Source organism: Anguilla anguilla, chromosome 12 (genome assembly GCF_013347855.1).
Source record: "Anguilla anguilla isolate fAngAng1 chromosome 12, fAngAng1.pri, whole genome shotgun sequence".
NCBI lineage: Eukaryota > Metazoa > Chordata > Actinopteri > Anguilliformes > Anguillidae > Anguilla > Anguilla anguilla.
This window is the reverse complement of record NC_049212.1, coordinates 14,753,440-14,770,958: the sequence shown is the minus strand read 5'-3', so window position 1 is coordinate 14,770,958 and position 17,519 is coordinate 14,753,440. Positions and strand designations below refer to the sequence as shown.

The window sequence follows — 17,519 nt, the reverse complement described above, 5'->3', positions numbered from 1 at the left end:
GCAGCATCTCTTTTCTGAATATTAATAAATAAATAAACAGATAAATGAATAATTAAAAATCAAACAAGCGAGCTCTCACAGCTCTATCAAGAATCAGGAATGTCATTGTGCTGTTGATGTTATCTCATAGCGTCAAGACAATTTAAAGAAAATTAATATCTAACTGATGCTTATATAACTACTACTCTGGCAATGAAATCAATGCACAGAGATGCACAGTCATACGCATCAATAGCAATACGTTATGGCACTTGTGTACAGGGAAATGTGGCCAGAGGAACAGAAGGGGTTATCTCCAGGCTGGTCCTAGGGCTGTAAACAGTGAATTTATGTTCCATTTTACAGTTCTACTTTCCACAATCCTCATCCTACATAGTTGGATAACTAATTTAGAAGAGAAGGGGGTGTTTGGAGAAGAGAACAAGCCATTCATTCCATCTGGGCCCGTTTTTCCTACTGTGGAAACAGCACCCATAATACTGCACTCAGCTGGGTCTTGGTCTCTGCTTCTATGACGCGCCTTTGCAGGCTGTTCAGTATATTGATGGCTGTATTTGAAAACAAAAACAAACCAAAGAAAAATGTCTAAATTGGGTTATATCAGTGAGAAGTGACTTAATGTGACCTATTCACCCGTTAATGCGTGAAGTACTCATACTCAGGACTCATTGTTTATTCATAATGTTAATATGCATGGCACCCAAATGATGGGACACATGATCGCAGATTACTCAGATTATCTATCAGTGCTGGGTATCCTAAGTATTGAGAGACTTTCATCCGCCAGTTAATAATAACTGTTCAGGAATGTGTAATCATTGAATCCATGTAATGTGACCTTGGCCTGATTTCAATCCACATTTGTCCTTAATTTTACAAATACAAATGTTCATTTGTTCTGAAAAACGCGCTTTGGCAAGTTCACCATTCACCACACTATACTATACTAAAACTGTGTGTTCGTTTAAAAAAAAAAGTTAATTTAATTTTCCGTCAGTTTTAATGTAGTATTTGGTTAAGGACACATTTTAGTGTGTGTCCTGTGTGTTTTAACAGTGGAATAATTGTAAGAAAACACTAACTGAGCGAGTGACAGGCTGAGAATGCATGCAGACTAGTAGAGGGGTGATATGTCGCATACTGAGCTGTGGCAGGAAGGAGAGGGTATATTGAAACAAATAGCCACGACACAGCACCACTATACACAATGCAAGCACAGCAAGTAGTAAGAAGTGGCTTGCAGGGCATGCACATTTTAATGTTTTGAGTATATTGAAAAAATAATGAATTCGTTTTTTTTTTAAAATTTGAATAGATGTCTTTCTGTTTGACCATAGCATCAATATTAATCTTAAAACATCCCATAATTGACAGCAAAGTGCATCATTTATTTGGAGCAGGATGAGTACCGTATGTTCCTTTCAAAAATTCCTTGTGATAGCACAGTCATTCTTATTAGTTATTCAGTTGCTTATTTATTTAGGAAGGTAAGCATACAGAATTCGTCCTGAAGTGGCTGCAAAGGCCAACAGATTTCCCATTATTATATACAGTGTATAATAATTATTACAGCTGTGGGAGTTAAACGTGTTATTAAAAAAGAAAGGCCAATTAACACATAAGTAGATGGAGTATTGATTTGAAGAGCATCGTGGGGCTCATAAAGTGGCAGAAATTAATTGTATTTACTTATACCTATCATGCATAATCTGAAAAGAATTTACACACTGTAAACAAGGTTTCTGCTTAATTGCACCGCTGCTGTCTGTAAATATGTTTTGAACTAAAAAAAAGGAATTCTTTTGACAGTTGCAAAGTGAATTACTAAATAAATTGCTGGGAAAGTCTTTGTCAGGATCTGTCAAACACGCACCAAGGAGATGCTGCGCAGTTAGTGGAAGAGATACAGAAACCCATTTATTAAGAAGGGTTTTGCTATAATAAATGCCTGCGCATTGTCAGTCTTAAACAATAACTGTTAATAATAAAAATCTGAAAACAAACAGATCACATACTTTTCCAGTGTTGATGATGTGATTTACTTACAGGCTGAACCTGAAGTCAAGTGAGGACATGCATAAACATACACATTGCATAGTGCCCTTCACAGGGGGGTTTATAAGTGTTTGTGCTGCACATCAAAACACTTTCTCAGAGGTCTGTAACAGTGAGACTTGTTCATATGAGACCCGGTCATAGGTCTCATCCTGCTGAAGCAGTAGTTTATGATGCATGATGACTTTAAAAAACTATAGACAATACAGTCACACAGATGACAGAGTATGACCGGCAGCCCCAGACAGTTGAACACAGCCAGCTGAGCAGTTGCCCTGGGAGGGAGGGTTTTAGTCTGTGGGATTTTGCCCATCTCATTGCGTTTGAGTGACTCCTCTGGTCAATCAGCTACATGCAGTCTGCCTGTGCTCGCTGTATCAAAGGTGTGCTCCTGCATAGCATTAACTACAGACCTCCACTAATGGACCGCGGAGTAAAAAGTAGCACCATTTTAGGGTTGCATGCTTCAGAAGAGAGTGCATGATTATTAGAGTTCTTCCAAATCGATGAAAGAAGTTGGCAGTGATTACACAGGCTTACGGATGACATTTTAAATAATCTTTTGTGCAGAGGAGCCCGATTTTTCTGATTGAGTCCTGCTTCGCTGGTTTCAGGCTCCGCCCCCGGCCCCAGCCCCTGACAGCTCATGGATTACCTCACGGAGTACGGCTACAATGAGACGCTCTACGAGAACGCCACCGAGGGCCTCAACGGCACGGAGCGCGGGCACCGGCACCAGTACAACTACTACGCCATGCTCCTCACCCTGCTCATCTTCGTCATCGTCTTCGGCAACGTGCTGGTGTGCATGGCTGTCTCCCGGGAGAAGGCCCTGCAGACCACCACCAACTACCTGATCGTCAGCCTGGCGGTGGCCGACCTGCTGGTAGCCACATTAGTCATGCCCTGGGTGGTGTACCTGGAGGTACGAGTTTTAACAGAGCGAACTAAAACCTACACTCCTACAACATTCAATAGCCTACAGGAGTTTTGAAAGAGCGATAAACTACACTCCTACAACATTCAATAACCTACAGGAGTTTTGAAAGAGCGATAAACTACACTCCTACAACATTCAGTAACCTACACACGTATTAAATGAGCCACAACCCACACTCTTACAACATTCAGTAACCTACAGGAGTTTTAAAAGAGAAATGACCGGCACTTATACAACATTCAGTAACCTACAGGAGTTTTAAGAGCATTAAACAGAGTTCATTAAACAGAGAAATAACAAGGGACGGCACTGTTGAAGTACTTCTTAAGCCTTTGTTGATGTGAGAGGGTTTTATCAGAGTCCTATTTGTTCATTAAGCAAAGCAATAACACAGATGTTTTCCAGCATATAATCAAAGCCAACATAATGTAGGCAATTTCCAAAACTGTTCTGATCAGTTCCCATTTTTAACTGAAACACCAGTAGGGACCACATACTGGAAACCACAATAAAAAATATTTTAATAAAAGAGGTGACCCATACATACCCTTTCATAGATATGTAGTGATTGTACCCTGACAAGTATTCCAAAGGAAGTTTAGCAGAGGGGATGCAGACAATACTTTTACAGTTATCAGGAGGTTGTATGATCAGAAATAAAACTACCAGTAAATTGCATTGTACCACTGAGAGGTGGGAGGGGCCAATACGCACTACCCATGAGCCTTGCTGCATCTGGTGCTCTACTGCTGTCTCTCCATGTGTGAAAAGAATTAACATTTATTAGCCTTGAGTTAATAAGGAAAATCAGCTGGCAATGATTACAAGGGACTGTGTCCAGCAGAGTGTTAGAGATATGATTATATGATTATATGAAGTTATCATACTGAGAGCCGATTGGGGAGTTTGACCAGAATTGATACGCGATATTCAGAATATGCATTTTTTCCGCCTCTGTGCATTTTGTATTGTTTGAGGTAGATTCATTCTTTTTTTTTGCCTTTTGCATTTTACATTAAAAGTGGTTTACTGGTTTCCAGTTCAACCTGGCTCATTACATTGCATTACATCATAATCATTTAGCAGATGCCCTTATCCAAAGTGACCTACAGAACTTTTTACATTATTTACAGTATTTACATTGCTTCCATTTATACAGCTGAATATGTACTGAAGCAATGCAGTTGAAGTACCTTGCTCAAGGGTACAACGCCAGTGTCCTGCCTGTGAATCGAACCTGTGACCTTCAGGTTACAAGACTAGCTCCTTACCCATTACACTACACTGCCACTCATCAGACGAGTGTTGACTGGGGCCTGTCTCTGGCGGTAAGGCTGTCTTTGTGCGAGCCCCCTGAGAGCGTGTGCTCAGCACCAGTGCTCCCTGCAGGACGGGTGTTACAGATCTGCACCAAACAGCACCGTTTAGCCCGGCTGCCATCCATCATCACCTGTGACACTCCCGCCATGCTAGTTTTTGCGGTAATGAGACTTGACGTACATGCAGCAGTCAGGAAACACAAACTGCTGACGCGGCATTGCGGAATTTTTGATTAAACTTCTTCATTCTTATGCATATTCATTTTCGTTCCTTATGAACAACCACGATGCGTTTCATAAATCCATATTGTTTCTCGTGTCACACAAAACTTTCTGTTGGCGACAACATATCAGATCAATTTGTAGTCTGAATAATTATTCTTGGTAAAACAAAGCTATTAAGTTATTCACAGGGGTGTGCTCACACATTCATTCATTCCATGTATTATCACAGATTTATCAAATTCTCTTCTCGTGCAGCACATTGTACAATAGATGAAAAGAACTTGTTAAATCTTTGTCACGCAACCTCTCAGGACCAGCGAATAATAAGCTATGTAGTTCAAAGTGTAAATTCATCAGTCCAAGAGGATTTGAATAAGCCAAAGTGCCACAGTGCACCAGCAGGTTCAGATATGTGCTGGTGAAATACAGCAGCGTGTGTTGCTGAAGTCTCCGCTAACCCGATGCCCCAATGCCAGCTGACATTTACAAAGTGAAGGCTGGGGCTGTAGGGCCATCGTCCGCCCCCAATGAGATCAGGCAGAACAGAGACAGCGGCTCCTCAGCTTCCCCTGGCTGCATTAGTATTGTTCACTGATTTCATCAGCTGCTCAGCATTGGATTCTGACTAAGCGCTTTGTTCAGCATATATGCACATCCACTCTCAGTAGGAGATAAGGTGTGTAGTACAAGGTGTATTTGACACTGATTTTCTTGAAGGTATAAAAGCAAAGTTGCTTGTAAAGCACTCTAAAATCAAGGCAAACGGCTCACACTTACTCAGCTAATACCTTACAGTATCATCCTGCAGTGTCATCATCACACAGTGCTTGCATTATGTTTACACTGTACTTAAATTGCGTTTGCACAATATTGCAGTCAAAGTGATGTAAAGTGTTACATTGCCGTTTACATCACTTTGGCTACTTTCTTTCTGAAAGTAAACGTGCAATTCCAAAACACCAGAAACTGTTTTGTATCGAGTCTATTGGATTTTCAGTGCCCACGGTGCCATAAAAGGCTCTTCAAAATTCAGAAGAAAGAGTGTACGGATCTTAGCAACTGTGACGCGGATGACTGTTCAGCCAAAACTGAGATAAAAGCTCAACAGGGGAGTCTCACTCCTCTGGAATGCCGTGGAGAAATGCTGAAATTGACTCTGTATTGATAGGTCTGTGAAGTCTAAGCCAAAAAAAAAAATGAGAGTAACTTTTAAAAAGTCGAAGCAGAGTTCATTCATAAGGAACATATGAAAGATGCTTCATAATGTATAGAATAATAATAGCCCGGTTTTGAAGTGGCACAACCTTTGGAAGCCTGAAAGGACAATGTGCATGACTCCCTTGCTGAATCTATGGGAAGCAGATTTTACCTCAAGAGCAGTGTCCTATTACTCCAAGGTCAAATGTCTTTTTAAGGGTTGAAGTTGAACACCCGGTAGAGAAAACCGATGGATAAGCAATACATTAGGCAATGCATTATCATCAATAATCAGTGGATACCTATCTATTTATAACGGTTTTACAGTTAATCACTGGATCGGGTATCTTTTTTAGCATAAGAGGAAAGACATTTGTTTAATTGTTTTCAGAAAGTTTTTTGTTTTATCGGATATCGATTCTGAAGAAATTGCACTTCTCAAATGTCATCATGCTTAGATAATTGACTAATTTAATTCCAGGGCTCTGGGAGTCTGAGCAGTTGTATTTTGAAAGGCAGTTACTTAATTAAAAATGGATTATGCTTTCACACAAAATTAGCATGAGAACCAAATTCATGTCAAGAGGAAATAATAGCTGATTATTATATTATATATAACAATGAGAATATTGTTTGCATTTTTCCTTTATATATACTGTATGTTATAGCATAAGCAACTGTTTTGTAAATCTGAGTTTGAAGGTAACTTTCTTAAATTGCTTGTTTCAATTTAATGTTTAAAAAATAAAAATTAGAGTGCAGTCTGATAGAAAAGCCAAGAAACAATGGAACATGAAGCAGGTATTCAGAACACTGTGAATCAATTGTCATAGTCCTAAATATACATTTAAAAACAAAGCTCATGATTTGCAAGTGAAAGTACCCCTGCATTGTACAAATGGGCTTGTAAATAAATGGGTGAAATAAATGCATGCAAATAAATGCCTGATTAGAACCTTATTACCCTGATTAGTGCCAGGTTATCTCTCTGTAGAGTATTGCTTTTTACATTTTAAAGGTGAAATAACAGGTGTGCTGGTTCAATCACGTTTGATCTCAGATGCTATGGGTTAATTCATTGGTCTTGTATGGTTTGATGTAATATGTATACATAATACATACAACCTGATGTATTTGATGTACAGACATCTGAGTAATGATTAAATAATTTATTGCAAGCATTTCTTTGTGATGACACCTGATAATTTGCTCTTATTTTATTGTTGAAATTGTTAGTGGTTTCTGTGTTTATTAGGCTTCTGATTGTCTTACAGACATACACCTGGAAATAAATTTTATTGATGTTTTTTTTTTTTTTTTTTCCAGGTGGTTGGTGAATGGAGGTTCAGTAAAATCCACTGTGACATCTTTGTCACTTTAGATGTGATGATGTGCACTGCCAGCATTCTGAATCTGTGTGCCATTAGCATTGACAGGTAAGAGTTATGCTCGCACTCCCATTCATTTATCAGAAATTGCACAACTCCCACTGTTTCGGAAGGAGGCAATACTGTGGCAATCACCCGCAAGGCGAGTTACCGAAGTTTTACATTTATTTTACCGAGCTAATTTAACTGACCCTCTTAATCTTCATAAAATGTCGAGTGAAAGGTCATAATATATCCTGTCATGCGTTTTACAATTTAAAAAATGTAACGCGAGTGGGAAATATAACGTCGGATAGTCGAATGAATTATTCTACTTTTTGAGGGAAACGTTGATTGAATCCATATCTCATTGTTCATTACCGTGAGCTCAGTGTGAGGGCTGGCAGTGTGATGGCTACAGCTGTGCACGTGTGTGATCATGTGTGGCTGCGTATTACGCTTTCATCTTTTACAAAAAATTAATGGACTTTGATGGTTCAATAAAAGCTCTCTCTCTCTCACTCACTCCCCCCCTCTTTCTGTCTTTCTCACTCTCTCTCTCTTGCTCCCCCTCTCTCTCTCTCTCTCTCACTCCCCACCTCTCTCTCTCACTCTCTCTCTCTTGCTCCCCCTCTCTCTCTCTCTCTTTCTCTCTCTCACTCCCCACCTCTCTCTCTCTCTTTCTCTCTCCCCCACTCCATCCCTCCCATCTGTCCTCCTAAGGTACACGGCAGTGGCCATGCCTATGCTATATAACACCCGGTACAGCTCCAAGAGGAGGGTAACAGTGATGATCTCAGTCGTCTGGGTCCTCTCTTTTGCCATATCCTGCCCCCTGCTATTCGGCCTGAACAACACAGGTAACGGCACGCCTTTGCAAAATCCTTCCCTCACCTTTCTATGGTTCACAATGACTCATGTACCCATACAAAGAGTGTTTGTTCTAAGGGCAAATCCACTATAGTAAAACAAAAGTGTCACAGTGTTGCTTACCAAGAATACAATAGCCACGGCTCCATGTGTGACTGATTATTTAAATGATTTACATGTTAGCAGTGTGTTTCCTAGTTGTAATGTGCAATGTACACCAGTATAAATGTGTTGCACTGTCAGGTGTCATTGTTAATACAACAACAGCAGACATCCATTGACTCACAACTCCCCCCCCCCCCTTATTGTCTAGCCTTTTTTTTACCAAACTTCCCTAGATGTATTGTAAGTGTAAAGGAGTAGGATGTGATTTCAGATTATTTAGTATTTGGTTTCTTCTCATGAATTACCAATAATATATTTTCATCATCTTTTTTTAATTTATTTTACTGTCCACATGAAACCTGACCTGGTTTTTTTTTCTGACTACAATGTAAAGGAGCTAGTCCTTGATATACATTTGATGAGTTGTTTTAATAATTTTATGACATAATGAATAACCACTGTTTTACCGCTGATTATATATAAAGGTATACATCATATGTGAATGAAACTGAATTTCCATATTTTATACCGTGGTGTCCTCTCCTGTTTTTCAGCCACCCGCGATGATTCCCTGTGTGTAATTGCGAACCCTGCCTTTGTTGTGTACTCCTCCATCGTGTCCTTCTACGTGCCCTTCATCATCACCCTGCTGGTGTACGTGCAGATTTACGTCGTCCTTCGAAAGCGTCGGAAGCGCGTCAACACCAAGCGCACTTTCCACGGGCCCGACGGTGACGCTAACGCTACCCTGAAGGTGACCCTGCCAAAAAAAACACAAACATGTTTTATTTATTCGGTTTCCCCCCCCTTTTTAATAATCACAGCCCTCCACTTCACTCCAAAAAAGGAACACGGAAAGCCTGCCGCATAATTGTAGCTTTTCTTGTTTACTTTTAAGTTATATAAGCTACTTTTTTTCCTCAGAGTCATTACCTTCAGTCCAACACTTTCTACTTGTCTCACATTCATTCACATATTCCATTAGGATTCAAGGTTTTGCTGCTGGAAACACTATTATGTGGTTGTGTACGTATGTACAGATACTGTACTCACTGTACACTGTACTCACTGTAGGCAAATAACTTACATAGAGACTGCATAAATAAATAAATAAATAAATAAATAAAGAATGTTTCAATACATGAATGCATTCCATTCTTTATCGGCCAGATCACATTTGTCCGTATTTATGTCTCACTCAAAAGAGTTGGGTAATCAAACCACGAAATGCATTCTTGGAGGCAACCTACTGATGCTTTCCTGGCAGATAAGAAAAAATTATTTTGACAATTGTACCACACAAAAGTAGTAATTTCCACATCGCCGTGTGATTGGTGTCTCTGTCTTCAGGCCTATTAGTTGAAGCCTTGTGAAAGCTTCCAGGCAGCAGTAATTATGCCTTGCCAAACATCATCTCTCATCCTTTGTACTGATTGTGATGGTGGTTGCTTCATAATTGCAATGTTCAGTTGAATAGCAGCAGCATAAGAAACGTGCTCTTCACACCACGAGGAACGCTCTGTTTCTTCCTGCTTTATACTGCTGACAGGAGCCTGCATCTTTGTGCGACATCAAGGAGGAAGTGACAGTGTTCAAAATAGATGGCAGTAGTCACGAGTTGCGGGTTTGGAAAAAAGGCCTCTTTATTAATAGAGTCTGTGACTGATTGCAAGACCACGTCATCAGCTTAAATCAGTGGGACGTACTTCTTAATAAAAACATCTGACTGATGGGCACAAATAGGCAAAAACATTCAGATTCAGATGAAAATCAACAGGAGACACAGAATGTGATTTCTAAACTGATATTTTACGTTTTGCTTTTTATCTTAAAGAAGAGGTAGCATGCTTGTTTTGGTTTTTCTTAGTTTTTTTTTTAATTTAGAATTTTTTTTCCTTCAGAAGCATGTTGTGGTAGAATGATCCAACGTCCTTGTTAGAATCAGCCTGTTCTGCTTGTTGCGGTTGAATGATCCTGGTTTGCATTTTGTGGTAGATGTTTAGCGTTGTGATGAAATGACCCCATTTTGCATATTATGCTAAAGTGAACCCGTGTTGCGTTCTTGTGGTGGAATGCTGCGCGTTAGGGTACATTGACCCAGTGTTGTGTGCTGCGGTGGAGCGTTGCAGATATGACCTCATTATGATCTCATAATGTGGTGCCCTGTGTCGTTGCCTCAGGGAAAATGCACCAACCCCGAAGATGTGAAGCTGTGCACGCTGATTGTGAAGTCCAATGGGAGCTTTCCTGTCAGCAGGAAGAAAGTGGTATGGAAATAAATGAATGTTCATGTTATAGCCTGCCATCAATGGGGGAATGTCTTGTTTCCCTTTTCTTAGTTTATATATTGCCCTTAGTAATTTATATTGTCCATATACTGTATAGGTCCACTCCCAGCAATGTGCCATACATGTATACGTACTGCTTAATGCACCTGTAGCTTCATTATACTGACCGGCTCGATGTGGCTGCAGATTTTTATTCAGGAGGTAGTGCAGAGGGGAGAGGACATGGAACTGGATGTGCGGGCCGGTGCTAACCCCCCAGAGAAGAAGAAGCCAGCCCCCACCAGCTCTGCCAGCCCCTTGCTGTGCATGCCAGAACCTCCAGACCCCTGCCCCGGCTTGGCACCCCCCTCCGTGCCCGAAAGGCCTCTCAAAGCGGAGAAAAACGGGCACGCCAAGGAGGGGCGCCCCCCCAGAATTGCCAAGGCCTTCGAGACCCAGGCCCTCCCCGATGGCAAAACCCTCTCGTCCGTCAAGACCCTGAGCAAGAGGAAGATCTCGCAGCAGAAGGAGAAGAAGGCCACACAGATGCTGGCCATCGTGTTGGGTAAGACCTGAGAGTGGCCCATTTCAGGAGCTTAAAGGAGGATGCAGCACATTTCAGGAGCTTAAAGGAGGCTTGTGTTATCCTCCTGAGGCAACGTCATCCCTAAAATTACAGCGTGTTATCTTCCACAGCAAGCATTTGCAGAACATACTGTACTATATTTAATTTCCTCTGATGTTCTTCACAGATATAATTCTAATCTTTAGTAGTACAATTCTCAGTAAGTTTTAAGCTGAGTTAGGTATTACAGTGTATAAAACTGGACAGAAAATTTCAACATGTAAACAGATAAATTAATAGATGCCATGTTTTGTATCAGATAGTTTCGACCATGAGGAGTTCCCATTAGATGGGCTTGTGTTCCATTAATCTGAAACCAGTTGTCTAACAATGAGCATGTGATTGATTTGAATTGGACCAACATTTTTGGTCCAATTTATTTTAGCCCAAAACAACAAACATCAAGACATTAATTCAGTTGCCTCTAGATATGGAAAATGGCTGTTGGGGGAGGCCATCCTAGGTCACTGGTTGGTATATGATGTACACAATTTTGAAAAGAACAATATGCCAGATATGCATCAGTGCTGCTTTAAGTTGTTTGCACGGCAGGGAATTATTTATGGTGACAGTGCGGTTATATTGTCCTTGCAGAGGGGGGAAGGAGAAATAAAATTGTGATTGGATGACCCATTATATTTATCAGACATATCAGCAAAAAGGTCACCCGGAACACAACACTGAGCAGCTCCCACGAGGGTCATCCCGATACTGCATGCATACAACCATCTAAAAGAAAATATGTATTTCCCAACTTTTATGTTCGGTCTATTATGTATTTAACTACTACCCTCTCTCTCTCTCTCTCTCTCTCTCCCCCTCTCTCTCTCTCTCTCTGCAGGTGTCTTTATTATATGCTGGTTGCCGTTCTTCATCACGCACATTTTGAACACTCACTGCACAAAGTGCAAGGTTCCAGCAGAGATGTATAACGCCTTCACGTGGCTGGGCTACGTGAACAGTGCAGTCAATCCTATCATCTACACCACCTTCAACGTGGAGTTCAGGAAAGCCTTCATCAAGATTCTACACTGCTGAGGGGACAACCTATCATGGAGCCATCATGGAGGGGACGATCAAGTATGGAGCCAGAGAGCCCCCGGGTTTCTGCAGAATGCCCTGACGTGCCGGACCCTAACTTTTCATCAAACTTCAGACAATGTTAATAGAGGGACATCTCTACATTCTCTCTCAAGGAAAAGGTGAATACATTTTTTGATGCAGTAATGCTTGGCGGAAAGTTTTGTCTTCTGTCAATTGACTAGAAGAAGCCCACCTTTCCGTGTTAAGGACAGGTGTTATTAAATTCACATTAGGCCTTTGGATTTCAAGAGTGGTTTCCGTGGGACTATTTTGGTTGGGGAACGTACGCTTTTTGTATTGGACATCCTGGATAGTTATGTTGTCTTGTTGCTGATATGAATAGGCTGATATTTATCGGTGGTTGTCTGAATAATTCGCTGTGTGATATTTTTGAGAGACCTACAACTTTCAGAGATAACCTTTCAGTATTAATTAAAGACATTTTGGACAGCAAGGAAATGTTGATCTAGATGCTTTCAAGTGTTCAACAATACAAAAAGAATATACACATAAAAATATTTAAAAATAAAAAATAAATAATAATGGGATTTTAAACTGGGATTCCACAAAAATGGGAACTGAAATGGATGAATCAACTTTACCTCTTCATGAAGATTGCTGATCTAGCCAGCTGATGTCGTACCACTACCACATTTCCAGTGATATATTTGAATTGATGTATATGCTTATTATAAATACATTAATTGTATATATTGCAATGTTGAATAAGCCCGTGACAAAAATTCAATGCATGTTGCATTGTTCCTTCACATGAACTCTCATCTTATGAATGTTTGTTTTTATTGTACAAAAATGCAGAGAATGTACAAAAATGAAATAATGTATAAAAGAAATAGTGGCTAATTTAAAAATGTCCTTGTATATTGTAAGCATTTTAGTGTGCTTTATTGTACCTATTTACTGTGCAGACACCAAAAGATAACAAATAATTTAACTTGCTGGACATGAAGTGATAATACACCATTTCCATAGCAGGCACTGAATTCATGCATGTATGAAGACTATGGTTCAGTCGAATAAAATAAATTATAAAGATGGAGCATTGTCTATGTAACCACAGTACTGTTTATTTCTCTGTGACTTTTGAAGGGATAGTTCAGTTTCTGGGGTTTTTCGATATTATTTCTTAGTGTGCTTTAATTTGGCCTGGTGAATTGCTGTTTCACATGCTTGCATACGTTTCTGAGGACACGCTGGCTATACGGTGGCTGAGATAGAGGCTTTTGTGGGTTCATGAAACTTCATGTAACTCCAAAACAGCTTGTAGAGTGACACTAGGTTTCCAAATGTTGTACACATGAACAGATGAGTTGTATAGCATTTATCCTCAGTTATAAATTCAAATATAAGTTTTTGTATTGTGCCAGTACTCCTTTCCTTGACCAACGCATGTCAGGTTTCTTGTGCCATGGGAGATGTTTCCAACCAAAAATAAGAATTAATTATTCATGTCAGTTATTGTGGTATAAAGTCAGTGTACAAGCTCCTTTGGAATTACTTGAAGTGCATTTTATTACTTTAAAATATAAACTCCCCAATGCCCCAATACAAGTCATTGTCAAGCCAGCAGGTCATCATAACTTTCCATACATATTTAAAATATCCTTCATTGCTGACAAAAACATACAATAAAACTGAATTAATATCTAAAAACTTCAGAAAGTGAACTATGCCTTTAACAGTCACATAAATTGCCGATGCTTCATTGACCACCTCAAACGTTTGTCAGTTTTTTGAATAATGGCCCGACATTCAGAACAACTGTTTTATCGATACATTTACTGTATCAGCACATTTACACGGGGAAACCTTATGTCATCATGTTATTGTACCTACAGTCAGCTATAAAGTTGATATTTAAATGAATGCAGTAATTATTAAGCATATATGAAATGTATTTTTTTGAGAAAAGCATTGTTGACATGGGAAAACTGCAGAGTGACTGCACTTTACTGCTGAATCTTTTTGAATAAATTTGAGAGAAATTGACATGTGCACTTCTACACAGGTGGAACTATACATAATGCTGCTCTATTGTTAATATAACATAATGGAGATATTACTATGGTTCCACTGACACTATTTTTATGAGTGTTTTTATGAGGCATGATTTCAGGAAGGAAATTGTATCGTGTTACATTTGATGATTGTGGTACAATCGTGATAAAATTTCATATATAGATTGAATGTGGCCAAATATGACTTGAATCACATTTGAAGGTAGTCGGGGTTGGATTCCTCCTGTATCAGATCTGAATGTCAACCCTCCAACATTTTGTCTTTCTCTAGCCGCCCACATTTTTACGTGGAAATTATTTTCTCAAAAATAAATAAATAAATACAGATCCACAAAGAAATACAGCTGATCCACAAATAAATGCAGATGATCCACAAATATATGCATCTGAAACCCCCCAAAAATGTAACTGATCCACAAATAAATGTAGCCATAACACAAATGACTTGATGTTAGTTTTAGTGTTAACATGCTGTGATTAGTCAGAATAATGTGGGCGTTAGTGAGAGGATGCCTTAAAGTCTGATTGGCTGTACTAAACTCAGTGGAAAAAAAAAAACTATTTGTGGAGGATTGTCTCATAAACCCACAAATAAAGACAAGCGACAGGGATGTACAAATGTGAACCGGCTTATTTCTCTTTGACCAGCTGACTTCAAATGAGGATATCATTTTAGAGGTGTTTTGATTGATCTACATGATATGCATAGAAACACATAGTATCTAATGTAATGTACCCCCCCCCCCCCCCACCAAGGCTCTCATCACGCATCGTATGTGACATACATGTTTCAAATCACACATGACACCGGCACATATAATGCAGCTTTTTCTGTGAGAATATGCCATACACTGCATGAAAAATATATGGTTTATGTATAAAAATGAATGTGAATGATACATTTAAATGCATTTAGAATGTTAAAATGTTTTGGCAGGTGCAGCATACAGCACCAAGTTAAGCTGAGTGACCTTCAAACAGTTAACTGACACAAGTTAGCTTGTTTTGAGCGGAACAGATGGCAAACTGACAGGTAAAAATGGTTTAATCAAGTATAATAATTTAGGATTAGTTTTCCCCCTGATTTTTAAAATGTTTTACTGTAGAAATCACATGTAGATCAGTCAAATGAATGTCAGCATTTTTGCATAAACAATAGCCATATCTGCAAGCTACGTAATTTACACATTACTAAATCTATTTTAAAATAAAATGGTAATAATGGTGAAATCAATGTGTTTATTTGTGCTGCAGTTTGTAAACAGTCTGGTTAATGTTACCCTGCACCACTCACTCATGTGTATTTGTAGTCAGTGATTTGTAAAATTTGTCCATATCAGATGCAATTTGTATGGCCAAAATAACATCAAGCTTTCGTCTTGTAAGTAAATGTTTATATGAGTGTGTACATATATGTGCACTTGTTTTGAATATTGTAAATAGTGTGTAAATAAAATAAGTGTTCAAAGCAATTTTCTTTTTTTGGCAGCATGTACTATTGTAATTTTTTTGCATTGTTCTTGAAAGGAAAAGGTTCAGTTTTTGTTTTGTTATTGAATACTATTCATGATGTATCCTGGGATGTTAGGATGTAAGGAAAATGCTTGGGTATGATGTCACAAAAGAAATCAAAAATCAAGCTTGAAGGCTTGATGAAGTATTCAAGACATAAATAAAGGATTAATTTCACGAGTTGCATTTCCATAAAACAAGACAACTACAGTTAGCCCACAAATGATATGTATAAACCATGTAGCACATTTATTTATTTATGTATTTATAAATGTTTTAAGTATATATGCTGGCTAAGCTGACATATGGTATGTGTATTTATGTGCAGGTAAAAATTTCCCTCTAGGGAAGTCAAGCGTATCTTATCGTAAGAAGGCTGCCTTTTAAACTGAAATATGAATGCCTGGTTCACCAGCTGAACCCTGTTTCTGGGATTCATACTTACCTGAGAATATGTGTAATGAAATCATGTTATTTATTGATTTATTTTTATTTTGTATTTTGTTGTATTATTCCAGGATTTAATTCTTACTTTTAAAAACATTAACAACTGCCCCCCCCCCCCCCCCCCCCCCCCATTTAACAACTTATTTTTCCTCTTTGTAAACACAATGAGCTGCCATGCTACCTCAACAAGCTGTGTCATGGATAATGACGCTCACATAAATCATATGTCTTGAAAATATGTCTGTTGTGTCTTGGAAATTAAATGCTTACTTATTTTAGAACTTGTAAAACAGCAGTCTGTTCTTTCATTTTAGGAGGGTGTAGAGTTTAGAAGAGCATGAAGGCTCTGAGTAAGGCATGCTGAGTAAGATATTTATGCCTTCATTTGGATCATGTGGTTACTGTTTGGCCATTAAAACGTCTTTCTGGAGAAGCATTAGGTAGGGTTCTTGGAGTGTGTCTAATAAATTACAGTTAAATTACAGTAAAAAAAAAGTTAATGCTACAAAATGTGTGGATGCTTCACACAAATATATATTTTTTTAAACTGGGTGAAGTCTTTAATTGTCATGAGTACAAGTCGAGAAAAAAAACTCAAAAGAGATTAAAAGAACCATAGATGAATGCATGGACGTACTTATGAGGACTCTAAGTGGAAGAAGAGGCTGCTGGGTCATCGGAGTCTAGGCGTAATGCAATGCTAGATATACTCCAGACAGTTACAACATTACAGACCTTAGCTGACTTGTCTCTTCTCCTCATCAAACATCCTGTGTGCTCTTACGCCCTCTATCCTGACTGCACTCTCGCGCCAGATCTGCACACAACAGTCCCTCGCTTCATTTCAGCTCCGTGAGCTCTAGCACAGTAATCTATCCCTGAGCTTCTGAGACTTACAGCGTGTCATATCCTAACAATGTTTGTATCGCACAGGGTGCTGTACCAGGGTGAGACCTCAACCCCAAATCCAGAATGGCCTGCCCATATGGCACTGCTGTTAGCACCGCTCTGTGCTGTACAGGCTCTTGCACTTGTAAGCAGCCCTGCTTTGGGCAGGGGGCATCTGCAGCAGTGTCTGAAACCCCCCCCCGGCCCCCCCCATTACGCTCACTGTGCCTCCCAGTGGCAGTTAGACTGTGGGTTGATGGTGTTGCTGTTTCCCTCTTTGCCTCTTCTTCATTCTTTTTATAGACCTACTAGCTCACTAGCTGCGCGAGAAACTGCTACATACGTCCACTAAATCCCAGGTTAGGTCATGTTTTTTTATTTTGTTATTTTTGGAGGAAATGAAGTGTTGAGGTGAGAGCATTTGGGCATTCACCATGCCATTGCCAGACAGAAAAGTTAGAAAAGAAAAAAAGATAGAAAATAAATATTTAATGGCCATCTACTGTCACATGAATCAGGTAGTAACCAAAATAAAATGCATTTGCATTATCTTAAATCGTTTTTGATAAATCACACACTG

The 17,519-nt window shown here is 39.3% G+C and overlaps 1 protein-coding gene across 1 annotated transcript in view; it reads left to right on the top strand.

Annotated features, from left to right (window-relative positions):
- Nucleotides 1–15,564, top strand: part of drd2a (dopamine receptor D2a) — a 33,457-nt gene extending 17,893 nt beyond the window's left edge. The window contains exons 2-8 of the mRNA XM_035383985.1: nucleotides 2,670–2,980; nucleotides 7,063–7,172; nucleotides 7,827–7,963; nucleotides 8,633–8,832; nucleotides 10,259–10,345; nucleotides 10,553–10,910; nucleotides 11,812–15,564. Coding sequence (XP_035239876.1) covers nucleotides 2,702–2,980; nucleotides 7,063–7,172; nucleotides 7,827–7,963; nucleotides 8,633–8,832; nucleotides 10,259–10,345; nucleotides 10,553–10,910; nucleotides 11,812–12,008 — 1,368 coding nt within the window. The 5' untranslated portion in view covers nucleotides 2,670–2,701 and the 3' untranslated portion in view covers nucleotides 12,009–15,564. The remainder of the gene's footprint in view (nucleotides 1–2,669; nucleotides 2,981–7,062; nucleotides 7,173–7,826; nucleotides 7,964–8,632; nucleotides 8,833–10,258; nucleotides 10,346–10,552; nucleotides 10,911–11,811) is intronic.
- Nucleotides 15,565–17,519: the final 1,955 nt, after the last annotated feature.